The sequence below is a fragment of the Sus scrofa genome, chromosome 3 (assembly GCF_054392235.1).
Source record: "Sus scrofa isolate SSC_HxYL_T2T_F1_AM1 chromosome 3, Sscrofa_HxYL_maternal_Yorkshire_Landrace_v2.0, whole genome shotgun sequence".
Lineage (NCBI taxonomy): Eukaryota > Metazoa > Chordata > Mammalia > Artiodactyla > Suidae > Sus > Sus scrofa.
In genome coordinates, this window is record NC_139385.1 from 398,182 (window position 1) to 423,986 (window position 25,805).

General features: G+C 63.3%; 2 protein-coding genes across 16 annotated transcripts in view; one reads left to right on the plus strand and one right to left on the minus strand.

Annotated features, from left to right (window-relative positions):
* Positions 1-13,268, minus strand: part of PRKAR1B (protein kinase cAMP-dependent type I regulatory subunit beta) — an 82,085-nt gene extending 68,817 nt beyond the window's left edge. The window contains exons 1-5 of one of the 13 annotated variants that reach the window (XM_085016284.1): positions 13,168-13,268; positions 10,932-12,388; positions 6,942-7,095; positions 6,713-6,807; positions 5,355-5,557 (exon numbers count right to left, since the gene is read on the minus strand). In XM_085016284.1, coding sequence (XP_084872410.1) covers positions 5,355-5,531 — 177 coding nt within the window. In that variant the 5' untranslated portion in view covers positions 5,532-5,557; positions 6,713-6,807; positions 6,942-7,095; positions 10,932-12,388; positions 13,168-13,268. Of the gene's footprint in view, positions 1-5,354; positions 5,561-5,745; positions 6,261-6,712; positions 6,808-6,941; positions 7,096-10,458; positions 12,459-13,167 lie in introns of those variants that run through there. The other 12 variants (XM_085016289.1, XM_085016286.1, XM_085016285.1 and 9 more) reach the window with 12 other exon arrangements.
* DNAAF5 (dynein axonemal assembly factor 5) overlaps positions 12,626-25,805 on the plus strand; it is a 37,842-nt gene continuing 24,662 nt past the window's right edge. For all 3 annotated transcript variants that reach the window (XR_014839917.1, XM_003480966.5, XM_085016279.1), the window contains exons 1-7: positions 12,626-13,273; positions 13,977-14,161; positions 16,124-16,248; positions 16,608-16,726; positions 21,477-21,709; positions 22,171-22,383; positions 25,163-25,306. Coding sequence is in view for 2 of the 3 variants with exons in the window: in XM_003480966.5 (XP_003481014.2) it covers positions 12,655-13,273; positions 13,977-14,161; positions 16,124-16,248; positions 16,608-16,726; positions 21,477-21,709; positions 22,171-22,383; positions 25,163-25,306 (1,638 nt within the window). In the remaining variant the exon portion in view is untranslated. The remainder of the gene's footprint in view (positions 13,274-13,976; positions 14,162-16,123; positions 16,249-16,607; positions 16,727-21,476; positions 21,710-22,170; positions 22,384-25,162; positions 25,307-25,805) is intronic.

Sequence of the window (25,805 nt, forward strand, 5' to 3'; positions counted from 1 at the left end):
ACGCCACCTCGTGCTGGCAGGGACCTGGGGCAGCAGGAAGCCTCGTCCGTCGTGGGTGGGAACACGACGTGGTGCAGCCACTCTGGAAGACAGTTTGCGGGTTTCTCACAAACTACATGCACTCTCGCCAGGCAGTCCAGCAACGGCACTGCAGGTATTGATCAAACGGACCCAAGGCTCCACCCACGGACCGTCGTGGTGGCTGTACTCACCACAGCTACAACGTGGAAACAACCAAGACGTCGCTCAGCCGGTGACGGATAAATAACCCGTGGTCCCCGGAGAAGAGAGTGCCACTCGGCTCCGGGAAGGAGCGAGCTGTCAAGTCACAAGAAGACTTGGACGGTCCACGTTCTCTGCAGCCAATCTCCACCCTGAGCAGCAGACCCGCTCACTCAGTGCCTGGGCTTCTGACCTGCAGAACTGTGTGCCACCGAGAAATACAGATGCACCCAGTGGGTGGTGGTGTGTTATGCAGCTAACACACAGAAGTTCTCTCTGTTTAAAAGGATACCCCCTTGGAGTTGCCGTCGTGGTGCAGTGGTTCACGAATCCGACTAGGACCCATGAGGTTGCGGGTTCGATCCCTGGCCTCGCTCTGTGGGTTAAGGATCCGGCATTGCTGTGAGCTGTGGTGTGGGTCGCAGACGCAGCTCGGATCCTGCATGGCTGTGGCTGTGGTGTAGGCCGGCGGCTACAGCTCCGATTGGACCCCTAGCCTGGGAACCTCCATATGCCGCGGGAGCGGCCCTAGAAAAGGCAAACACACACACACACAAAAAAAAAAGTCACTCCTAGCACAGAGTAGATACTCAAATATTCTCTCAAAGTGCAGTAGGTTCATCATACATTTCAGCTTAAAAAATCAGACTCAAAATTCCCGAAAGAACCTCATCCAGGTCCCAGGAGAAAGCTCTCTGTGGACACGATGCCACATACACTTGCTTTTCTGTATTCGTAACAACAACAACAAAACTTGGAGGAACCGGGGCGCCTGTGAGAGAAGCCAGTCTGAAAAGGCTGCGGACTGCGTGTTGCCAGTGGCCTGACCTTTGGGAGCCAGCAAAGGGCTGGGGTCGCCAGGGGTCGGGGAGGGTGGGGGACCAGGAGCAGCACAGGCGGTTTGGAGGGTGGCGAGGACGCTGGGCGACATGAGAATGATGGAAACGGGGACCACCTTTGTCCACACCCTCAGCATCTACGACCGAAAGACTGAGCCTCGGGTAACCTCTGGGCGTTTGTTAACGAGGCCACATCAACGCTGCCTCTGAATCTCCACAGGGCTCCCCGCTAAGGTGGGCGAGGCCAGGAAAGCTGCCTCCCTTTGCTGCGGACCTAACCCTGCTCCTCAACCGGCTGAGGTGTTGACAGCAGCCGGCGGCAGGTGCTAACCTAGTGCCCGTGTGGGGAGGAAGAGCCCCCAAAGAGGCAGCAGCACAGAAAGCACCGCTCCGGGAAACGCCCAAGGTCAGACTCTGGCGAGACCGCTGCGCTCCTTTCTCCTCCCCTGAGCCCTCCTGCGATTGTGCGGGGTCGACCTTTCCTTCCAGGACGCCATCCTTTCTGAACGTTTTCAACCTTTTTAAAAACCGCTCCAGACGCTCTGGGGTTCCTGCAGAGCTTCCTCACATCACGCGGGGAACAGCTGCCCTGCGCGCCGGAGACGCATCTCACGGAGACACGGCTGGACGGACAGGCACGGCTGCGCCCTCGCGTGCAGACACCTGCTGCTCTCAGGCTGTCCCTGCCCCCTGGGCTCTGTCAGCGCCGCCCCTCCGCACCCCTTGAAATGCTGGGGCTCAGAGGCCCACCTGGGGCCCCTCACCACCCCTGCACCCCAGCCCGGGCCTCGCCCCAAGCCTGCTGTCTCCACCACCCCCACCAGACCTTGAGAGCCGCTGTCTGCTGCTAAGGGCGCCCAGGACCCTCCCACTCCCGCCCAGAAACCTGAGGATCCCAGAGCACCCCTCCCTCCCACCCCCACCGTCTCCAAACCTCCCCCCTCTTCTGACTTCTCCCTGGCTCCGTCCCCGCCCCTCCACCGCCACTCAGGCGAGCAGGCATCTCCACTGAACGGCGCCAAGAATACGGGGTCACCCACGTGCCTTTTCTTTCTCACATCCCAGGGCTTCCCCACAGGCCTCTGGTCCGCACACACGCACAGCCTCCCCCACCGGGCACCCCCCTCGCACGACGGCCTCCTCCTGTCCTGTCCACGCTCAGTCCTAGGGCCGAGGGATCACGACACATCCCCCCCGGCCTGGCGGCCACCAGAACAACCGCAGACTCTGGCCTGGACATCCAGGGCCACACACCCTGCCTCCTCCAGGAAGGCCTCCTGGCCTGCCTCGGCCCACAGCAATCCCCCAGCCTGCGCCGGCTCTGGACTGCACACGCGGTGCCTGGCCAGCATACAGGGCTCCCTCCATGTCCACGCAAGCCCCCGTCCCCCCAAGCCTACCCACCCCATCGCCCCGAGGAAACGCCTCCACTCAGAAAGTTCCCTCACAGCTGGCTGCCCTCCCCTGCAGGGCGCCATCCGCAGGCTCGAGGTGAACTCATCCCCCCACCTCGGCCTCCCCGGTGGCCGCCTTGGGGCCGGGAGGAGGGACGGCCCCTCGAGGTCCTCAGGACTTCAACACCAACCCACCCAAAGTACGCCTCTGTCTGAATGACAGACGGAGAGCCGGTCGTCAGAGGCACAGGGGCCCCTCCGCGGGGTCTCCAGACTCATCCGACGCCCTGTTCCGCCCGCAGCCCTTGGGAGGCGCTACTGGAGCCGACAGCACTTCCTTCGGCGGAAGCCCTGCGGGTGTAGGTTCTGCCGGAGGAGCGTCCGCTCACCCCAAGTGCAACCGCGTAGCCACTCATTTTATCTAAGGCCACCAAGCAGCCTGCGTCTCCGGCGTCTGCCCGGCAGATCACAGGGAAGCCACCCCTGAGCCACTCAGGGGACGGTGGTGGCACGAAGGGAACAAGGGTCCAAGGTCCACAAACCAGCACAGAAGCGGGCGGCACAGAGCAGGTGGACGCGGATTGGGGAAAGGGCGGCGGCCTCACGTCGGGGAAGCCGTGAGCTGGTCCGGTCCTTTGGGAGCAGTCGGGGAACAGGGTTCAAGAGCCACAAACACCCAGTCACTCTGGGCCCCCAGCCTGTCCCTGACATGTCTGCACACACACCCCTTTCTCCTCTACATCGTCTCCTTGGCACAAAGGTGATTTCTGAAGGGAAAAACCCTGAACGCCATCAAACGCAAAACGATGGGAAGGTGAAATTATGACACATCCACGTCATGGATGCGCGACAGCCCCCAGACGCCATAAAGACCCTGCTGCTCAAGTGCACACTGAAAAACGGCCAAAGTGGTAACACTGTGTCATGTTTCACCACAACAAAACAAGCTACTACAGGAGCTCCCGGTGTGGCTCCGTGGTTAACAAACCTGACCAGTATCCACGGCGGCACAGGTTCCACCCCTGGCCTCGCTCCGTGGGTCGAGGATCCGGCGTTGCCGTGAGCTGTGGGGTAGGTCGAAGACGAGGCTCGGATCCGGCGTTGCTGTGGCCGTGGTGTAGGCTGGCAGCTATAGCTCTGATTTAACCCCTAGCCTAGCAATTTCCATATGCCTCTGTGCAGCCCTAAAAAGCCCCCCCAAAAAAGGAAAGGCCTCAGAAAAGTGTCGGGCCGGCACACAGGTGCAGTGCGAGGGGTGCATTTTCATAGGACGGCCTTTCTCTGCACCGTTTCAAATTCAGTGTCAAAGGGACGGATGACCATCTGGACAAGATCTGGAAGGCGGGGTCCTGGGGGGGCCCCACGCTGTGTGTTGCCAGCAAAAGATAAGGACTGTCTCTCAGCCTCAGGTTTCCACCAGAGAGGAAGCCCACCTCCGGGCCCGCATACCCACTGAGGCCTGGGTGGCCTGGCCAGGGCAGCACCCGGAGAGCTGCGCCATCCCACCTGGCTGTGTGGGCAGCACCGCCTCCGACCTTATAAGAGGCCTCACAAACACGCTTCCTGCTCCAGACACAAGAGGAGAAAACTGTTCCCCCCAGGCTTCTGCCCCGGCCCACCTCCAGGCAGAGAGAGCTCCAGGACCCAGAACCCATCCTGCGCCCACGCCACCAACACTTTGCAGCAGCTCCCTGGTCGGCAAATGTGTCAGGAAGTGAGACTTCGGTGGGGTTTAGGCTCTTTAACCCCCCTCGCGTTTGGGGACCTCGGCTCCACCTGCACATCCGCTGCTAACGCCAGGGAGGGACTCCCGGGAAAACGCACCCATGTGTGAAAGCTTGCACACGACTTCGGAGACTCCGCAAGACTGCCCCCAGAGCCTGGAACCTAGGCTCCCTTGTCACCTGTGGACAAGTCACCCTATCTCTTCCAGACCTCAGTCCTAACTTGTCAAAAGCAGGTAATAAACTGCCTCTCTGGGCAAGTAGGATCAGTTAATCTTCCCCAATGTTTATGCCCGTCCCAGCCTCTACTCCAAGCTCCAAACTGAGAGGACGCTCGGATCTGGTGTTGCTGCGGCTGCGGTGTAGGCCGGCAGCGGCAGCTCCGATTCGACCCTTAGCCTGGGAACTTCCAGATGCCACAGGTGCAGCCCTAAAAAGAACCCCCCCCCAAAAAAAAATTTTTTTAGTGGATTGTTTTAAAGAGAAGAAACAAATACGTCCCTTTGGATTAAGGCTATGTGTCCCAGGAGCCACTGTCCAAACTAAACCACTGGGGGGCGGGGGGGGGGGGCTCGGGGACGCAGAGGTGCTTAAAAACAGACCATGGCCCCCGCTGGGTTCCCATTAAGGGCCCACAAGAGACGGGCAGGGGCAGCTGTGACAAGGACCGGAAGGAGGAGCCTTGGGTGACTCCAGAGAGTTCCGGGGAGGAAGGGGGCCCCCGCGGAGGAAGCAGGAGAGCATGAGAGGCGTCATTCACGGGGCAGTGAGCTGGGGGTCTCCCTCCTCAGAACAGAGGGTGTGGATCAGGCCCGCGCCCCCCTGCACAGGTCTGAGGGGCAGGCAGCATCCGCCAGGCCGCAGAGAGCAGGTGAACCCGGACTCCAACCTCACACGGCCCCATCACAGAGATCTTCTTTTACCCCAAGTGCCCGCGGCCTCTGCAACGGGTCCCCTGCGCTGAAAGCTGTCGGTGAGCCCGTTAAGCTACAGCCACAGGCAGCCGTTCCCAAGCCTGGGCTCCGCCTTCCACGAGGCCGCCGAAGGCCTGAACCTCCCGGAAGAGGCAGGGGGATTCTGTGGCCGGAACACAGAGCCTGGGATGAACGAACCCACCTAGGCCTCCCTGCCCAGCTGCGCAGCCCCCTGCAGCGGAGGGACCTGCACCCACTGACCTTCTCCAGCTTCTCGAAGTGCTCCCGCAGGAACTTCATGGGGCGGGCGGGCTTGGAGACGCACAGCTGCACGATGCAGTCCTTGAGCACCTGCTGGACGCCGTGCTTCTGCACGTAGAGCTCGCAGCCTCGCAGGCTGTCGTCCTCCTCCAGCTGGTGCGGGGATGGGGAGGCCATGGCCACGGCTGCCTGCTGCCCGCTTCCTGCTGAGGACACACAATCATGCGGGCCTCGCAGGGTCAGGACCCCCGCGCCACAGACATGCATCTCACAGGCGTTATAAGGTGTAGCCAGGGAGCAACGTGACAGGGTTACACGGCTGGGCCGGGTGTTTGCATCTGTCAAAGGGGCCTCCGCGTGAAATGGCCTGGCAAGAGAACTGCAAAGCTACCTCCAGGCAGATCCTGGCGGGGGCGGAGGGTCTTCCCGGCAACGACGCTGTTGGCTGGGCAACCTGACGGTGGCGAGTGGGGGCGCGGGGTCCTGAGGGCCCGGCCCGGCGGTTAAGTGGTCTCGCTGGCGTCCCTCCCTCCCCCTGCAGGACACTGCGTGTCCTCCACGCTATCTGCGCCCGCGGCCGGCCCGAGGGCCCTGGGCACTGCCAGGCAAGGGGGTGGGGACAGGAAAGCGACAAAGCCCGGCGGCCTCGGGGGAAGAAGAGCCCTGAGAACAATGGCAGGGCCGCGCGTTCTCGGCTACGCGCCGCGGGTCACAAAGCCCGCCCCGAACCGGCCCAGAGGCCAGCCGCCCGCGCGGCGCACGCAGCCCGGACTCGGGCCTCCGCGGCGATTCCGCCCGCTCCGGCCAAGAGGGCGGCGGCGGGGGGCGCCCCAGGTTTCCGGCGCAGCCCCCTCCCCAGCCCCGTGTACCTGGATGTGCGGCGCCAGAGGCTGGAGGCGGCTGCGCGGGGACGCGGGGACGGCCGGCGAGCGGTCCCCGCACTGCAGCGGCGCCGCCCTCCGTCCGCCCCCGCGCCACGCCGTCCACCCCCCGCCCGGCGCGCACCGGCCTCCCCTCTCTCCTCCCGCACCCCGTCCACCCCCGCACGCCCCTCCCCGCCCGCACCCTATCTCCCACAAAATAGGCTTTTCCTCCCAGGACCCCCCTCCCCTGCTCCCCAGATTTCCCGTCACCCGCAGCCCACGCCTGTCCCCCTCTCAGCTCCTTCTCCCTCCTCCTCGCTGCCCCCCACCCTCCCTCCCATCCCGGCTGGGTATCCAGGCTGACAGGCCTACCGGTGGACAGACGGACCCACACGTCCCCAGCGCAGTTGCACAGATTGGCCAGGACCCCAGCCACCCCCAACTCCCTCCCCAGACCTCCCCCCACAACCCCTCCCAGACCCTGCTAGTACCCACCCTGGCTGGTTTCAGCCCCTGGAGTCTCAAGCTGTTGGCCAGGACCCCACTTCCACTGCCCACACCCGGGCTGTCACATCCCTCTGTCATTGAGTCTGCAGGGGTAGCCAGGCGAGCCCAAGTTATTCCTTTTCTTGGTTAGGGGACCAGTTTCACCCGGATGCTCCAGGAGGAAATCAAAGGGTCCCCCTCAATTCTTCCCACCACCCGCGGGCGTCCAGGAGCTCACCGAGGCCAGCACAGTCCCTCGGGATCTCCTGATCCCAGGCCTTCGGGAAAGGGACTCACTCCCCCTTATTCTCCCAGAGTCACATCTTAACTGCGTTCTTCTTCCAGGGTGGCAGAGACTGCATCTCAGGCAGTTGGGGGTCCCCAGCCTTTACCTAAAGTGGTCGAAGTACCACGGAGCAGGGTTAGGGATCCCAGGCCTTAAAGCGGAAGCCCCCTGAGCCCACCCCCCGCCTTTTCCTCTGCCTGGAGGTAAAGGAACAGGCTGTGCTCAGGGGCTCAGACCAGGGGCTCCTCTCTGCTTCTCCATCCACTGCCTCCAGCCGTGCCTCCTGTTCGGTCCCCATCTCAGGTGCATTCACACCTGTGTTCCCATCACACCTGATGGAAGAGTCATTTGGGGAAACTGAAGTCCAGTCTCAATCAAAACTTTACCCCCCAACCAGCTTAACCCTCTGGCTGTTCGCTCAGGCCACCTCTCCTCCCTTGCCCGCCCCCCCATCCTTCCCCTCTTACTCCTGGCTCCTCCAGGGTGGCCTGGTGAAAAGGGGGACATAAAATTGGGGCTACACATCACTTGACAGACTGGGGGGGACATGCTCCAGGGCTGGCCTGTGCTCTCAGCCTCTCCTGGGGTGCTCCAGAGCTCTCTGCACGCTCCCCCCAGAGTGGGGGACCCTCTCTGAGGACCACCGTCTGATCCCGAGGCACCCCCGCCCCCATAGCCTCATTCTGCCCGAGGCTTTGCCCTGACACAGAGCCCCCTGGACAGCGTTTTGCAAGACAAGGTCCTCCCAGGTGCAGGGGCTGGCAGGTGGCTGGGAGCCCTGAGCCCCCCAGACACTTGGCCCCTTGGTCTCTCTCAGCTGCGACTGCACGAGTCCCGTTCGCCACCACGGTGGCAGTTCCCGCCAGCCCCTCCGCTGCAGACCCCTCCAGGCCACTCGGGCCCCTGTTTCAGAGGCTCCCATCCTCCAGGGACTGCAGGCGGCTCCCCCTAAGAACTCCGTCCCACCTCCCTCCAGCAGCAGGCCAGGGCCTGGCTCCACCCGCAGCCCAGCCTGCAGACGAGCCCTGGCCACCTCTCTTGCGGCCCCTGCTCCCAAGATGTCCAGCTGGCTGACTGCTGTGAGGAAGGGAGCCAGGGACTCTGAAAGCAAGCCTGACACTCAGCTTCTGTCCAGGCCTCCCGGCTGTGTCAGCCAGGAAATGTCTGTATTGGTGCCACGGGGGGGGCGGGGGGGTTGTAACTGAGAAGCACGCAAGCAAACAGCTCCACGGGTGCAAGCACAGGGACAGCCGGGAAGGCGGACTGGACCGCTGGCAGCCAGTGGCCTTCGTGAGGACAGCAGGATCATCCCTCAGTGAAGTCAGGAAGCTGTGTGGCCCAGTGCCGCCATACACAGCTAGGCTGAGGCCACCACCCCACCAGTGACAAGTGCTTATATCCTGAGGGTCGGAACAGCCGTGTCCTCCTACCCGCAGTGGTGATCACATCATCACTCAAAAGTCCCAGCCAATCATGGCCTGCCTGTCCCCCCCCACAGTAGGTGCAGGTGCCCCAGCCCCTGGGCCTCCCCTCACCGTGGAACCCCGTGACTGAGTCCTGCAGAAATCCAACCTCGAAGCCACATTCTCCAGCCACCAACCACCCACCTCCACCCCCTGCCCCCAAGTCCTGGCTCTGCCAAGCCCAGATCCCCCACCAAGACTCAACCAAGACACTACCTCGGTGGGGAACCTTCTCAGCACCTCCTGCACCTGCAGATGAGGCTGAGCCTTGTGGGTGCCAGCCAGGACTCCCTGTGGCTGCAGCTGCATCCAAAGTGCTACCAGTGAACTTTGAGAGGCTGTCGGCCAAGCTTGTGTCTCTAGCCCACTGTGCCCAGAGCCCGGGAAGGCACAGAGGCTGTAGTCTTGCTCTTTTTTTGTTTTCTTTTGTCTTTTCAGGGTGGCGCCCATGGCTTATGGACATTCGCAGGCTAGGGGTCGAGTCAGAGCTGCAGCTGCCGGCCTACACCACAGCCACAGCAACGCAGGATCTGTGCCACACCTGCAACCTACACTGCAAATTGCAGCAATGCCGGATCCTTAAGCACGGAGTGAGGCCAGGGGTTGAATCCACATCCTCACGGATACTGGTTGGGTTCTTAACTCGCTGAGCCACAACGGGAACTCCTGTCTTGCTCCTTATTGACTCTACCGGGCACGGAGACAGACACAGACGTCTGCTGGGGAAGAAAGCAGGGTCATGCCCCAGCCGCCTGGCTCTGCTCAGGGACTGCCAGGCTGGGTGCTGCCTCCCAACCTGTGGGCCTCCTGCAGGGTCCCAGCCGGATGCCGTCTGAGGGTGCCCAGCTGGGAACGGAGCGAGAAGCACACGGTCAAGTCCAATAACTGAGAACACCGCCAATTACTGTTCCTCCAGCCCCATCCCTCCTCGGGGAGCAGGCTGATTCCTCCCGGAGCAGCCGCCTGCTGGCTGTGGGGGTGCAGGTGAGGGACGCAGCCTGGAACACGTGGCCGGCGGGGCAGCTGAGGAACTGGCCGCCAGTGAGAAGCAGCAGGAGGTGCAGACTTTGCCACGCGAGGCAATGAACTGCTCCCTGGTGTGGTCTGGGGTGAGGCGCTCCTGGAGAACCTCGCCCTGGCCCCGGGGGCCACCTTCAGAGGACACAGCTAAGCGGCGCCTCGACTCCCGGGCCACAGGCCCCGAGGTAATCAGTGAGTGCCAGTCCCTGAGCTTGCGGGGACGCGTCTGCAGAGACAGACCACTGCTTCTGGGGGTCAAGCGAGAGAGTTTGAACCAGAGCCAGTCAGGAAGGAAGCAGCTGCCGGTAAACGTCCCTGCCTCCCTCCCCAGTTCACACGTTAAGTCCTCCCCCCCCACCCCCATGCGATGGCGCTGGGAGGTGGGGCTTTGGGGTGATGAGAGCACCAGGGTGGGGCATTAGCATGGGATGCACCCTCCTAACAAGAGGCCCCAGGGAGCCCGTCCCCCTTCCTCCGGTGGCCAGAAAGTGAACCAGGACCCAGAGCCGCACCAGACGTCGTGCAGCTGGAGGAGGGAGCATCACACCCAAACCTCAGGCCGTCCAGAGGCTGGACCCCAGCCGTGGACCCTCCCCGACGCGTCCTCTCTGGGGACAGGGTCTGACCTACAGACACAGGTGAGGGCTCCGCACTGAGCAGCCGCCCTGCTCTCCTGCAGTCAGACTCACAGAACGAGACTCCTCCGCAAGCCCCGAGCCTGCATCACGCCCCGGGTGTCCACCCTTGGGCCTGTGACTCTGGTGGGGAGTCCCCATGTGCCTGGTGAGGCTGCGGGAAAGGAGACGCCACAGAGCCAGCTTGCTCTCGCCGTGGGGACCTCAGAACCTGCCCGTCCTCCGTGAGGACGTGAGGAGGAGCTGCAGCTGCCAGGGACAGCTGGACACCAGAGAGGGCGTTCAGGCGTCCCCTGCCCAGCCTTCAGGAGGCCACCCCCCGGGGAGGTGGATGCCCCGCGGATCAGCTACCTGCGTAAATGCCACTGGTTGAGCCCCTGAGGTCGGGGTGAATGGTTGCTCTGTGCCAGAGACCTGAACCACCTCCAGGTCCACGTGTCTCGAGCCAGACACAGGCTCCCACAAGCTGGCATCTCCTTTCCCTGAGTTTTCCACTCAGAAAGACACGTCATCCCAGCCAGCAGCCCCGGGGCCCCCTCTGCGGCCCCTTATGGCTGTGTTCTGCCTGCATCACCTGCAGGCTGTTCGGGGGTTTTAGTCTCTCTCTTGTATGTTTGTTTTACTGTCTAACCTTTATCATTACCTGTCTTTTACTCTGTTCAGACTTGTCTGTATATTTTGCTCTGGGGGAAAAGCACTGTTTTAACCCTAAACAGGCAAATAGAAGCAATAATAAAGGTTATTTATCGAACTAAAGAGCAACACCTGACATCAATTTGACTCGTTCCTTTGAAGGCAATCTGGTCTTTCTCTCTGACAATCACCTGTAAGTTCCTGTGTGCCTTTGATATTCTTAAATTTCACAACATAGCAATATGTGCACCTTGCTGGGGCTGGGAGGGTCCTTCAATTTTCACTCTTCTGAAAATTTGCCTCCATTATCTCTTCAAATAGCTCATAGGCCCGCTTTTTATCATCCCTTTTTCTGGAGGCCTATGAACCAGATATTAGCGTGTCTGCTTCTTTCATCCACACCTCTGACTTTCTTTTATATAGCTTCTTGTCGTGGTTTTGTATTGCTCAGATAAAGACTCTTTTCTCTCCTTTATAGGTAGGTTCCATTTATTTTAATGTACTGGTCCTTCTGTTATACTGTCCTTGCTTCTGCTCATTTGTTTATGCAGTTATGCAGGATTTCGAGGAGAGGGGACAGGAGGTCACAGCCCCCTAAGTGTTCTCGTAGCCATCATGACAATCGGGACACTCAAGCACCATCACGATAGGAGGCTCCCTCTGCGACCCCTGCACAGTCACACTGGGCGCCCATCCCTAACCCTAGAAGCCACTAACCCATCTTCCAGCTCTGTAACTGTAATTTCCTGAATGTCATAAAAATGGAACCGTGATACAGGTATCCTGTTATTACTGTCTTCTTTTATTCAGCATACCTCCTGGAGACACTTCCAAGTTCTTGCATGTATCAAAAGTTCCTTTTTCTTCTTTCTGTCTTTTTGGGGCCGCACCCACAGCATATGGAGGTTCCCAAGCTAAGGGTCTCCTTTTTGTTTCTGAATAGAACCGAGCTAATGTCCAGATTGGAAGACTACCTGTTAGGGATTTTTAGTTTGATCTCATTTTTTGTCACAGAACAGGCACCACATGACTTTGCTTCTTTTACATGCGTTGAGGTCTGTCTGTGTTATCCTGGCATGGCCTCCACACCTGTAAACAGCGCGCATTCTGCTCCCGCTGGGCCGCCTGTTTCGTGAACGTCCACGAATCCTCTCGTCCTTGCGGACCGGCTAGGACTTCCAGCAGCTGCTGAGGGTCGGGGCGCAGGTCCTCGCCTGTATCAGGCGGTTTGTCTCTCCCTTTCAGCTCTGCCAATGTTTGCTTCGTGAATTCTGAAGGTCTGTTGCTGGGGTCATAAATATTTGCAATTACTATATACCTTCTTGGCGGATTGATCCTTTCGTCGTTATACCACGCACCTTTTCCCCTATAAATTTCCCGTGCTTTTAAGTCTACTTGGGCTGATGCTGTTCTTACAAAATAAATGTTTGCGTGATATGCCTCCATCCTCTTACTTTCAACCTGCCCGCGTCATTACGTTTGAAGTGAGGTTCAGCACCTGGTAAACAACACACACGTGGGTCCTGGTGTTTTATTTCCTCTTCAAACCTCCATCTCGGGAGACCAACACCCGCGAGCGGCGAGGGAGCGGCGGGACCGGGTGACCTTTCCGCGTCACTGCATCTGACAGAGCTGCCCCAATCCAAGCCTGCAAGACACCTGAGGGTCACAGGAGCCGCCTGAAGATGCGAAAGGGCGCGGCCACCGCCGCTACGCCCAACACGGTTCCGCGGCGGCCGTCGGATTGGCCGCCCGCCAGGCCCCGCCCCAACTGGCCCCGCCCCCAGGGCCCTGTCCGCGACCCAAGCCGCCAATAAAGTTGCGCTCGGAGCCGACCGGAAGACGCGCCGTAATCCGCGCCAACGGCCGTCGTAAAAGCGCCGGTCTCCCCTGGTGACTAGCAACGCGGGAAAGATGGCGGCGTTGGTGGCGGCTGAGGCGGCGGTGACCCGGGGCCCCGCGGAGGCCGCCGAGGCGGCCGAGGCGGCGGAGCTGAGCCGCGTCCTGAGCCGCCTGTTGCCCGGGCTTGAGGCCGACAACAAGCTGGGCCGGCGGCGCGCGCTGGAGGCGCTGCAGCGTGAGCTGGAGGCAGCGCGGCCTGAGGCGCCCGACGCCGACCCCGCCGCCGCGGCCGCCGCCTTCCAGGGCCCGTGGGCCCGCCTGCTGCTGCCGCGCCTGCTGCGCTGCCTGACCGACCCGGCCGAGGGCTGCCGCGCGCTGGCGGTGCACCTGTTGGACCTGGGCCTGCGGCGCGCCGCGCGGCCTTGCGACGCCCTCCCGCGCCTGCTGCCCGCGCTTGCCGCCCGCCTCGCCTGCCCCGAGCCCGCGCGCCGCCCGCCTCCAGAGCCCTGCGAAGAGCTGCGCCTGGCGCTCGTGCAGCTGCTCGGGCTGGCCGTGCGCCTGGGCGGCACCGCGCTCGCGCCCCACCTGGACGACGCGGTGCGGGTGCTGCGCTCCACGCTGTTGGACCCCTTCGCCGCCGTGCGCCGCGAGAGCTGCGAGTGCGCCGCCGGCCTGGCGCGCGCTACGCCAGGTGCTGCTCCCCCGCAGGCCCTCACCCCGCGCCGTCCTCGGCTCCTTCCCCCGTCGTTGCCCCCTGCCGGGCGGGAGCCGCGTGGCTGAGCCCCCGCACAGGGACTGCGCTTGGCGCGTGCTCACTGCTGCTTGAGTTGAGCCCCACGCCGTCCCCACCTGCTCCCGCACTGGCGGCTTCCTATCAGAATTCCCGTCGTTCTGGTCAGTCGTGGACCAGAGCCTGCCTAGCCTGCCGCGTTCTGGGGACCCGAGGGGTCAAAGAACTCGCCCACGTCTTTCAGACGGGTCTCAAGCCTGGCTGTCACGAAGAACTGATTCTGACTTTCCGTGAGGACCTTAGGAAGCGGGGTGGCCTCGCCTGAGGCGGGGCTAGTCCAGCTTCCTGCAGCATTGCTGGGCGTCTGGCCAGGGGCTCAGCCAGACGTGGGACAGGCGATGTGGCGCTGCTCCATGTTCCTTTCGGGCACCTGTCACACCCGTGGGCAGCCTCATGCCCTCCCCTCACAGCTCCTGGGTTCAGCCGGGATGAGGTCAAGCCCCAGCCTCTTCCCTTGGGTCCCCAAAGCCTCTGGGTCCTCCGGAGAGGTGCTGCTTGGGTCACACCCATCCCGGTGCCTCTGCTGGCGCCGGGGAAGTGAAGCTGGGCCAGGGTGGAGGCCCGTGGGTTCCGCTGGTGACGGGTGGCCTCCCGTGTCCCACAGACCACTTCCACATGCAGTCGGAGTCCTTGATCGGCCCCCTGATGCAGACCGTCTCCCACCAGCACTGGAAGGTGCGAGTGGCCGTCATTGAGGCCACAGGCGCCGTGATTCAGTTCGGCAGCGGAAAGTCTGTGGACGACGTGCTCCCGCACTTTGCTCAGCGGCTCTTTGACGACGTCCCCCAGGTAATGGGGTTCTTCCTCCGGGCAGTCCCTTTTGTCCACCAGAAGTGTGCCCGTGCTCTTCGTCACTCGCTCGCCTTGGCCTTTTTTTTAAAGCTCTCCCCGTGTGACAGCCAACATCTCTTTATTGTTCCCAGTCACTGGGTGTCTTTGGGAAACGAGGGAGAGCCGAGAATTGTCTCGACTCACTTGTTAGTCGTAACTCCAGGGACTGTGGCAAGGGACCTTCCTTTGAGGAAGGAACTTTGAGTCTTGGCGCAGCTCGCAGAGGCATCTGCAGCATGTGCCCTCCATCAGGGCGGCCTGACGGAGAAGCCCCAGAGGCTGGAGAACCAGGCCCTGGAGAAGGACGGAGTCAGGGCGGGTGTGTTGGGGAAATTTGCCCCGTTGGCTTTGGGGCAGACATGCAGGTGGGGATGAGAAAGCTGGCTCTTGCGTTGGTGGAGCCGGCTCGGAGGGCCGTCACGCATCTGAGGCCCTGGGGAGCAGAGCAGAGGCTGCTGTGAGCAGGCCGTCCCCAGGGGAGGATCCGGCGAGGCAGGCACGCGGGCTCCAGGGACCTGCTTGAGTCCTGCTGCGCTTTTGCATAAACGCCTATGGGCCGGGCTGCCCGTCGGGTCCTGCAGGAGCTTCGTGTAGCTTGAAGAATCACCAGACTTCCTCAGGGGGGCGCTGTTTGGCACTCCTCCCAGCAGCGCACCAGGATCTGATTCCTCTTTGTCGTCACGGCACCTGTCACTGTTTTTCCTTCCTTTCGTTTTTCCTAGTGGGCGTGAGGGTAGCTGCCTGTGCTTTGACCTAGGTTTTCCTGACCCGTGGGGTCAGTGGTGTGACGGTCTCTCGGTGAGCAAGCCGGGGCCGTTAGCTTACACACCGGAACATTCAGGTTGCGTGACTCAAGGCCGTTCGCGAGAGCTTTGTGCCAGATCCAAAGGCTCCGGTCGTCTCTTCCCGCCAAACAGAAAGTTAAAGGCTCTGGTCACTAACCTGGGACGTGACAAGAAGCCTGTCCCCGCCCTGCTGCTTGGCAGGGGACCGGAGGGCGGGTGGCCTTGCTTCTCCTCAGGAGCCTGGCCACCTTGGGTGTGCAGGATGCGGCCCAGGACGTGGGAAGAGGGGTGTTGCGGGGCGGCGGGGCAGATGCAGCTTTCCCCAGGCTCAGAAAGCTCCCCCGCCCGTGCCTCCGTGTGCACCATCCAGGCGAGAGCGCCCAGCTCAGGTTAAGCCCTCTGTTGCCCCAGGGCTCCGTGACGTGGGGGCCTCCCTCCGCCCACTGCCGAGTCTCTGACCAGAAGACAGAATTCCGTGTGCTTTGTGTAGTTGGGGCGAACACAGCCCTGTTGCCGAAGCTGTGGGAGGTGATGGTGCAGGCCTCATCAGGGCCGCCCAGCCAGGAAGCCTGGGCTCCACCGCCCGGGTGCAGGTGCTTCTGCGCTTAAGCTCGCCCGTCCTGGGCCAGCAGCAGTGGAGCAGATGGGGGGGCCTGGGGGGTGAGAGAATGAACCTTAGCTCTGCCTGGGGAGTCCTGGGGAAGCCGAGGAAAGCAGCCTGTTTCCCCCCCCGCCGTTCAGCTCCAGCTCCCTGGGGAGCCCGCAGGATGCCATGTAACCAGGCCCGGCGGGTGGACCTTGCCTGAGTGAAGCTGGGCGGGTACCCCAACCTTTGGTCCAATCAGAACATCACGAAGACGAGGCCTGTTGCTGCTCCCTGGGTCTCATGCACCTGCGGTGGGCGACGCGGGTGGAGACAGACACAGACAGCCGCCCAGGAGGCCCCCACCCAGAAGACCAGGAACTCACCACGGGGCTGGGGCCAAGCCTGGGGCCTGCCGTGGCCAGTGAGGGGTCGGCCTGAGCCCTGGTGTCCTCCTCCCAGCAGGACACAGGGCCCTGGCAGTCCAGCCCCCACAGTGGTGGGGAGGCCCCGGGCAGCCGCCTGTGCCCTCAGCGTCCCGTCTCCGTGCAGGTGCGCAGGGCGGTGACACGCGTGGTGGGGGGCTGGCTGCTGGACCTGCGGGACCGCTACTCCTTCTTCCACAAGCTCATCCCGCTCCTGCTGAGCGGCTTCGACGACGACATCCCCGACATCGCGTAAGTGCCGAGGCCGAGGCCGTGATCTGGGCGCCGTGGGCCGTCGTCCTCGCGTGCCGGGGAGCCGCAGCCCCTGCCGTGTGCTCCCGTGCACTCTCCGTGCCGTGTCCTTTGGTCACAGTCTCTCACGGAAGCCGCCCCGTCCCCGTGTTGTGCGTGCTGGGAGGTCACCGGCCTTCTGCAGTTGCGCACCTGTGACACGGGCTCCCGGGCAGGAGTCAGCCCCTTTCCAGTGCTGTGGGCTCACGATGGAACGCGCGGCAGACCTGCTGGCGGGTTCTCTGGGGCACAGGCCCAGCGGCCACCCCCGGGCCCTGCCCCCGCAGGCGCCCCTGACCTGGGTCTGTGTTGCGCTGCAGGCATGAGGCGACCAGCCTCTGGGAGAAGGTCGGCCTGCAGTGGCAGACGGAGAATGAGGAGGACCTCAAGGACAAGCTGGACTTTGCCGGCCCGCCCCCGGCCCATCACCCTTCGCCAGGTGAGTGCCTGCCGCGCCCCCGAAACAGTGGTGTGTGTTCCTATCCTGGGGGTACCGCGCCAGGCCGCCTGGCGTCTGTGTGACTTCACAGGGGCTGCCCCAGGCTGGTGCTGTCAGGTCTGTGGTAGTGTGTGGGCCTCCTGCTAACGCGCAGTGGGGCCGCAGGTTACACCCCAGCCCCCCAGGGAGCAGCGGCGCGAGCAGCCTCATAGCGGACTGTCGTCTGTCACACACGTCTGCTCGGATCTCTGGTCCGGGCTCTGAATGCTTAAGTCGCCATGGAGACCTGAGGATTCCTGATGATGCTTTGTCAGGTCTGCGTCCTGCGGCTTCTCTCGGCTCGGGCTGCCTTTAAAGTCCCCAGCTTGGCCCCACCTGGCAGGCACTGGTGTCGGCTGCGGCTTTGCCCCCTGAGAGCCCCCATCGTCTCCGCCTCTCCCTCCCCGTGGCTGCCCCCCAGCTGACCTGCGGTCCTGGGTGGAACCAGCCAGGCCCACCCCGGGGCCGTGTGCCAGTGCCCTGGGCCCCACAAGCTCGGACGTGGCAGCCAGCAGCGTCCTCCCACGTCTGTGTGGCTGGTTCTCAGGCCCTGGGGGCCGAGGAGCACGGCTCTCTGCTGACAGACGCCGTTGGCCTCTGAGAGAGAAAGGCGGCTGCGTTGCCCGTGGACCGGGGTCTGGGCAGACAGTCCGCTTTCTGCGGGTCCACGCCCCGCACGGGTGCACTTCCAGTACCAGCGCCGGAACCGTCTCCACGTTCTCAGCCCAGGCGGCCCGCTGTCGTCTCCGGGTCGGTGAGGAGTTGACCAGAGTGCTCTTCTCACGCGGAAGCACGAGCCCCTGCTCGCAGTTGAGCCAGAGGATCGGGGCGTGACGGCGGGTTCCAGACCCTCCCGCGCCGCACGGTCTGTCCTTCGGTTGAACCCGTTCCCCTTGGGGACGCCTGACTGCAAAGGCCCTTGCCCCTCACGGTGGCGAAGGACCTGCTGTGTCTTTTGACACGGGAGACAGCACCGGCTCTTTTTTCGAACCAGTTTTAGAGCCACGTAGGCTGCCCTTCCAGTAGACACCGTCGTGACCCCTGTTGGCCGCCTGAGAGCCAGGCCTGCTCCGCTCTGCCGCGGGTCTCACCCAGGCCCTCGGGGGCGGGCGGCTGTGTCTGCAAAGCCAGCGGAGAGCGGCGTGCGGGGCCACGTGCTGTGGGCCCACCTGCAGGGGGTGCGTGCGTGCGGACACGGCTGTCCTTCCCGTGAGGGGCCGAGCCCCGGGGACAGTGGCTTGTCCTCCTCGGCGGATGCCCCTCCCCGCCTGAGGGTCACCCCTTCTTCAGGATGACCCACTGCTCGTCACCTGTCGGCTTCCTCTGCTTCTGAAACAGCAGAACCCGAGCCCCCCCGGGTCTCCCCGCTTGGGATGGCCTCTGAATGCACAGCACGCGACAGACCTGCCGTCACACTGGGACACCCTGGGAAAGTGGTGGTCTGTGTTCTGCCTGCAGTTAAATCGCGCCTGGTCTCACCGTGCCACAGAATGACCCGACGGCGTGGGTGCTGCTGAGCTCGACTCGAGAGCCTGGGGGGGAGGTGGTTAAAGACGGGATCACACTGGGGAGGCCCGAAGCCCCTTTCCGGACGGGTCCTGCTCTGCGCCGGGAGCCGCGCCTGGAGGCCAGCGTTTGCTGCACGTCCGTCGATGCCCAAGGGGCCTGTGCCGGGATCGCAGCCTGGACGGGCCTGCAGGAGAGCCCGGCGAGCTGGCCAGAAAGACGGCCTGAGGATTGGGGGCGACTGTTTGGTGTGTGAAAGTGAGGAGGAAGGTCCAGGCGACCGTGGCACCCCAGTGCCTCCCAGGCCAGAAGGGCACAGGCCTGCGAGCGAGCCCCCGCTGAGCCAGCAGGCCAGTGGCGCTCCTGTGCTCGGCCCAGGGTGAGTGCTCCGAGTCCTGCGTGCGGGAGCTCCACCTGCCGGTGCGTGGGGCCCGCGCTCAGACCAGTGCGTTTATCTAAATAGCCGCTGTGAGGGTGGGGTTGATCTGAGCTGTGAGCCAGGTTTCGTGTGGATTTTTTAAGTGTTCCAGTCTTTCTTCCTGGAGCGATTGAATCATGGTTTCCTAACGTCTAATCCCGAGCAGAGGGCAGCCCCGTGAGTTCCCACGAGCAGTGGGAAGTGTCAGGGACGGGCACCTGTCGCTCCTTTTGGTGACGGGGCAATTGCACCGCCACCGGGAGGAGGCGCCTGGTTCTTCCTGCATCACCCCTGAGCCAGCGTGGGAGGTGGTGGGTCCTCTTCTCGGGCTTTGAGCAGGCTCTGCTCTCAGACCCCCGACTCAGGTCCCGGCTCCCCAGAAGCCTCCCCTGCCCAGCCCTGCATTTTGCACTTGGCACCCCTGCCAGGTCTGGGCCTCCTTCGTGCCAGCTGACCCCTCACCCCCTCACTGGACCTGGTCCCCTGCTCACCTTTACCAGTGGCTCCCCTGAAGCTAGCCAGCCCTCTGGCCGTGGCGGTGAGTTTTGTTTCAGTTATGGAGAGAAGCCAGCTGCACGGGTGTTTGCACCCCGCCTGCCCTGAGAAGGCCAAGCCAGCGCGGGGTCTGTCTGCTTCTCCACTGCCAACGTCTCTTTGTGCCTCGTTCTTGCCCAAGTGCTGCAGTCGTTTCCAGAGAAAAGAGAAGTGGACTGAGGCGGGGCTTAGCTGGGCGCCTGCCAGCAGCTGGACCCTGGACTTGAGCGGGTTCACCTGGGGGTCTCCCTGTGCGGCCACCGCTGCAGCAGGAAGGGAGGCTCCATCTGGAGGGGGAACTGGAACCGCCACGCGTTGCTGGTGGCAGGATGGTGCGATCGCTTCGGGAAGAGTCTGGCTGCTTCCCGACACATTCAGCGCGTGCTCACCAGGTGACCCAGCCGCTCCAGCCCTGGCCGCGTCCCCAGCAGACTAGAAGGTGTGTGTCCACCAGGCCGTGTCGATGCACGTCCGTGGCAGCGCAGCTCACCATGGCCCCGAAGTGGAGACCACGTCTCACGCAGCCCTGGCGGCAGAGCTTCTGCAGGGGCCGTCCCTGTGCCACCCGGGACCGGAGCCACTGGCCCTGTGGCTCCCGAGGCCTGGAATGGGTTTGAGGGACAGAAGAACGGAGTGTTTGGTGTGTGCGTGTGGCACTGCCTGCCGGGAAGGGAATTCCAGAGCCTGGAACAGAGTCAGCAGCCTTTCTCTGTAAAGGCCAGAGAGGAAGTAGTCTGGGCTCCGCCGGGCGAGGGGCAGGGGTCAGCACAGCTGTGTCCAGCGAGCCTCGACTGAGGAACACAGGCGGCCTCTGAGCTGCAGCCACCCCCACCCCCACCGTCTCAGGTCACGTGTCCCTCATCTCACAAACGCCACAACAGACTTGTCATCCAGAAGAAAACAGCATTGATTGTTTTGGCTTTTTGTTTTTTACGGAATTAAAACAAGCTCACTTAAAAGCCAACAGAACTCGAATCATTTGGAACTCATTCCATCATACACCATAAAAATAGAAAAGAAACAGGAATGAAAATTGAAAATGGGGCCTCATGGTACAAGCTGTTCTTTCTACAAAAACACCCTTTAATCTCTGACACGTCGGGGTCTCTTTTCTGTCTTTAGAGCTGTGGAATCTTTAAGGCCAGAATCCTCAAGGCTTTTTTGTCAAAACTGAGACGCTTACCCTGCAGTTCATAAGGAAACGCAGAGAACCGAGAGCAGCTGAAGCTCTGAAACCAGAGACCTGGGCTGAAAGGTGAGAAGCTCAGCCATCAAGGCGGCGCAGCGGCAGCGGGAGCGGGCCTGACGGGCCGGGCAGCGCGGTGGAGCTGCCACCACCCCTCCAGAGATGCACAGAGATGAAGCCCAGGTGCCGTGTGCACCCGAGGGGACGGCCCGGGCACCTTCCCAGAGGAACGACGGCCGAATGGGTTTCCTCCAAACGGAAAGTCCCGCTCCCAGAAAGACGTCAAGGGGACGAAAGTACCAGCCGCAGGCTGGGGGGTGTGCAAACCGCGTGCACGAGGACTCGGGCCCAGAGCACAGGGAGGGCTCGAGGCTCCGTGACACGGAGACAGGCCAGTGGTTTGGTCCCGTGGTTCGGTGGGCGGGAAAGATGTGAAAAGACACAGCTGTTAGCTGAGCACCGGGGGTCCCACGCACAGCCGGGAGGGTAGACGGCTGGGGCACCCATGGGTGCTTCCGCGAGAGAAGGGGGGCGGAGTCCGCACCGGTGCGTTCGCAGCCTGTCTGTAACAGCTCAGGCGTCGTCTACGCAGTGGGGTGCCACTCAGCAGGGAGGGTCGGCGCCTCCACCACGTGCGGTGTGAAGAGCCAGGCCGAGCCGCGTACACTGTGGGGTTGGCACTCCCGGCAGACCTGGGCGATGAGGCTCCTGCGGCGGTGGCGAGGACCGGGCTGAAGGCGGGGGTGGTGCCAGCGCGCAGGGAGCTCAGGCGGTGGGTGTTATCCGCATGGGTGACGGTGCCCAGGGGGACCCACCTGTCAGCGCCTGGCACTCGTGCCCTGGGAGCGTGCCGTTTACGAGCATCTCCCATCTCCGTGTTGCCGTGGCCTCTGCAGGGGTTAGGACACTTCCTGGCGTCGTTTCTGACTCAGAGTGGTGTGACTTCCCTCAAGCCTCACGGTGAAACCCCTGCGTGTGCCGCACACGCGGAGGGGGGCGCGTGGTGCTCCTCACGCGTGGTGGAGGTTGTCTCCGCGACTCTGCTTCTCCCGCCCTCTGACCTGCAGAGCGCCGCCCGGGGCTGGGCTGCCGGGAGCTGGTCTTCAGAAACCTCGCCAAGATCCTGCCCGCCATCTGCCACGACATCACCGACTGGGTGGCGGGGACCCGGGTGAAGTCCGCGCAGCTGCTGGCGGTGCTGCTGCTCCACGCGGAGGACCACGCCACCCAGCACCTGGAGCCCATCCTGCGGACCCTGCTCCACGCCTGCGCCGACGAGGAGGGGGCCGTGGTCCGCAGCGTGAGTGCCCCTCGCCGTGACCTCCCGGTCGGCCACCTGTGAACGGGGACACGCGCGGTCAGGAGCCCCCTGCCCCCCCACGTTCAGGTTCAGATGTCTGGGGGGCCCCCCACCCCACTTTTGCACCCCCCCCACTTTTGCACCCCCTCCCAGCCCCCGTGCCGTGAAGAGTGGCATTTAAAGGCTAACGCGCCCGTCACCACCCACGGCCTCGCTGAGCACTCAGGCGAGCGGCTCTGGCCTGCTGGCAACGTGCCTCCCCCTGGGCAGCCCCCTGGCTCAGCTGCCAAGGATGCCCTCAGACAGATGTGTGCGGCTTCCAGCCAGGGGGTGGGGGCGCGCTTTCCCTGGGCGGGTCAGGAGGGGCGCGTGCGCACGTGCCTGGGAGAGCCTGGCGTGGGCCCGGTTCTGGCGGGTGGGAGCCACGGCGGGGCGCGGCCACAGCCTCCCCGGTCCCGCAGTGCATCAGCTGCGCAGAGCTCATCGGGGCCTTCGTCAGCCCGGAGGTGTTTCTCAAGCTGATCCTGACGACGCTGAGGAAGTCGCCCTCCGCCCCTGGCCTCCTGGTCCTCGCCTCCGTCGTTCGCGGCTGCCCGAGGGAAGCCCTTCGGCCGCACGTCAAGGTCATCGCCACGGAGCTGGCCCAGGCCCACATCTGCCAAGGCCCTGAAAACGTAAGCGTGTGCGGGAAGGGGGTCCAAGCGTGGACCCGGCCTTGGTCTGCAGGGGACCGTTGACAGTGACCAGTAAGGCCCGCAGGCCCTGCGGGGACACCCAACTGTAGCCAGGGCGGAGCCACGGCTGCTCTCCCGTCTGGGGCCCCTTCTGCTCCGTCCACCATGGTGGCCGTTTAAATTAAAATCAAGCAGGGGTAGATGCCGGTGCTCGGTCACCCGGCCGTGCCTCCACTGCCCAGGAGCCACGTGTGGCCAGTGGCTGGCGCGGGGGATGTTGCAGCCCGGAGGGTGGGTGCTCTCGGCTGTCCCCCCACCCGTGAAGCCGCGGGTCTGCCCACACGGCCTGCTGGCCCACACCTCCCGCCGTGCCCGCGGCGCTCCCGCCCATCTGCGTCACGGCTTCGGACAATGGGCTTCGACGGGCAACCCCGCTGGTTGGCAGAGTGTTCTTGGGAGCAAACTTGTTTCGTCTCAAATCGAGCAGTAAGTCCCTTCCATCTGAAGCCGAGACGGTCCAGGTAGTTAGGCTCAGTCATTTGGAATCAGGGAAAATGACCTTTTTCTCGGGCTGGGATGGGCCTGGACCCTGGCGTCCTGGGCTGGCCGGGGGCCTCCACATCTCTCGGGAGAAACCAGGTGTGCCTCCTCGGGCGTCTGGCCCGGTGGCGCAGCCCCGTGGGCCGTAGGAAGCTGGCGCTGTGCCGCAGTGGCTGCTGTGGCCACAGAGCTGGATCCGAGGGGGCCCCAGCTGCTGACGGGGCGCCGGGGGCCGTGCTTCCAGCTCACGTCTGGCCTTCCCGGCACGTTCAGGTCGCGTTAGCCGTCTTAACAGGCCTGAAGGCGGCTCCCAAGCTCGGGGCGGGGGTGAAGCTGAGGTCTGGGGGAGGGAACCTTCACGGGCTGTCTCACCTGCTCCTGGTGTTTTCAGCCACGGTTTCAGCCCATTGTCAAGACAGTGAAACTAGGGTCTCCGTTCTGACGAGTGGTTCAGTTGAGGGTTTTCACTCCAGTCGCATTTCTGTTCCAGAAGGTAAAGCTTGAAAACTTGTGTAGGTGTTTAAATACGCACCTTGCGAGCCTCACAGCAGAGGGAAGGGCTTCCGGTGTTAGTGTCACGGGAACGTCTGTCCCCTGGTCTGTCCAGCTCAGGGCACGCGCCTGGCTCAGCCTCAGGTCCTTCGGAGGAAGGAGCTTCTCCGTCGTTCAGACAAGCAGGCCCCCTCCTGACACGGTTCCATGCACACTCTCATCTCTGGACGTGTTCTCGCCTCTGGCCAGGGAGCCCAGCCAGGGCGCAGCCCAAGCCCCCGTCTGCCTTCCTCACCAGGCCTGTGGCCGGGAGACGGGCCCGGCTTCGCCCTGAGCACTTCCTGCAGTGACTCTCCAGGGCCGGTGAGCACAGGCCTGAGTGTCTTTCAGGAACAAACTACAGGACCAAGCCTGGGTGGGGCAGACAGCCCCTAGACGGTCTGGGCGCCGCTGCGGGTCGGGCGAGGAGCCCTGCCCCGGGCACCTCGGGCCTGGCCTGCCCCCGGGCCAAGCTCCGAAGGGCGCTTGCTCAGCGACAGGTGCTGGGGCGAGGAGATGGTTGCTGGGAGAGGCAGCCAGCAGCGCCTCTGGGGACCTTGTGGCATCTCCGGTGACCCGAGAGTCATTCCCTGTGCTTCTCCTTTTCCCTGTGCACCGTGTGTGTAGGGAGAGGCCGAAAACCCTCTGGTCAAACACGGGGAGACCAGTGACGGCCGAGCCCGTTTCCCCCGAGATGCAGGCCTGTGCGTGGCGGGTGCCGTGCTGTTGAGGACACGGCCTCGGTTATTCCAGCGCTTGGAGGGGTCTCGAGACGGCCGGGCCAAAGCCAAGAGCAGGTCCCTCTTGGTTTAACTGAAAGAAGCTTGGCTGCTCAGTTGTGTATAGTGGGTCACTTAGAAAGTAGCCAAAGTCGCATCCTCAGAAAATCAGTCCATCTCGGCCTGAAAGGAACGGGGCTGTGGGAACAGTAAGGATTTGAAGAAAACAGGACTTGTGGCTTCTCAGAGGCTTTAGGACCCCCGAGGGGCTGGGGGTGCACCCAGTTCCGTGACCCACGGTGGATTTTGTGTTTCAGCTTTACGATTTAGGTCGCTTGTGAGTGCGTCATGGACTCAGAGCCTAGCACCTGTCCCTCTTGCCAGCCACCAGCCTTCCGAGCTCAGCCCCGTTAGTAACTTGGAGGTGTCCCTGCTTACCCGGGAGTCGCGTCCACGAGCTGCACGCGACAGCCTGGCCCATCCCTTCCGTCCTTTACGAAACAGGACAGAGTGGGCGGCCGAGAGGGACGTTGCAGGGAGCAGGCGTCCGCAGGAGCTACACTTGCCGAGGCTGGAGCCCAGCCAAGGTGTCCCCTTGTCCCCGTCAGTGTGGAGGCCGCCTCTGAATCGCTGCATCTCCTTGTTTCTGCTCTTGGGCGTCTCGGACGTGCCCTGAGGCCCCTCAGGCCTCGGGGTTCTGGCTGCTGCCCTTCCCCCAGCCTTCCTCTCCCTGGGGGGGGCGTGTCCTTCCGCGCGTCCATCCGTCCATCCTGCAGCGAGCAGCACCGACCCACGAGACCTTGTCACACGTGACGGAAACGCCATTAGGCAGGGACGAAAGGAACGTGAGCTCCTCGCGTCTCAGGCCTGTTGTGGGAAAGGACCCCCTTCCCGGCCGACGCGCCTGAGCCCTGGCCCAGCTCCGCAGCCCTGGCGGCCTGGGTCTCGACCAGGCCCTCGGGTGGGCCCTGACTGCCCCGTCTCCACAGCCCGTCTACGGGGAGCGCCTGCTGCTGTGCGTGCAGGCCCTGGTGGCCGGGAGCCGGGAGGACTGCCGAGAGGCCGCCCTGCCGCTGCTGGAGGTGCTGGTGACCGTCCTGGCTCTGTGGGGGGCCACGGGCCTCGGCGACAAGGTGAGGGGGTCGGGGGGTCCTCTCCACCTTGGCTGCGGCCCCAGATGGGGCAGTCGTTCCTCAGTCTCTGCCCTTGGACGCCAAGCCTCGGGCAGCCCGCCGAGCCAGCCGCCCAAGGTGCGCGCTTAGAACGTCCCGGGCGAGTCACCCATGAGGCGGCCCTCGGGGCGCGAGGGAGCTGGGAGCAGGCACGCGCCCCTGAGGGCAGGAGAGCAAGTGGAGTCCCGGCTCCCATTTAGCTGCGGCCCAGCTTTACCAGATGACTCCGCTCTGCTGGCCGTCCAGGCGTAAAACCTCCTGGTGTCCACGTCCCTGCGGCCGCCAGTCTGGCTGCCTCTCCCTCTGCATGAGCTGCGGGCCGCCCCGTCCAGGAGGCTGCCCCGCCCCCGCCTTCCTGGGGCCGCTCGACACTCTTAGTTCTCTTTTAAAAAGCCCCCTTCGCAGAGGGCGCAGTCTCTGAGCAGCTTGTCACTGTAGGGCTGTAAATACCAGAAAGACT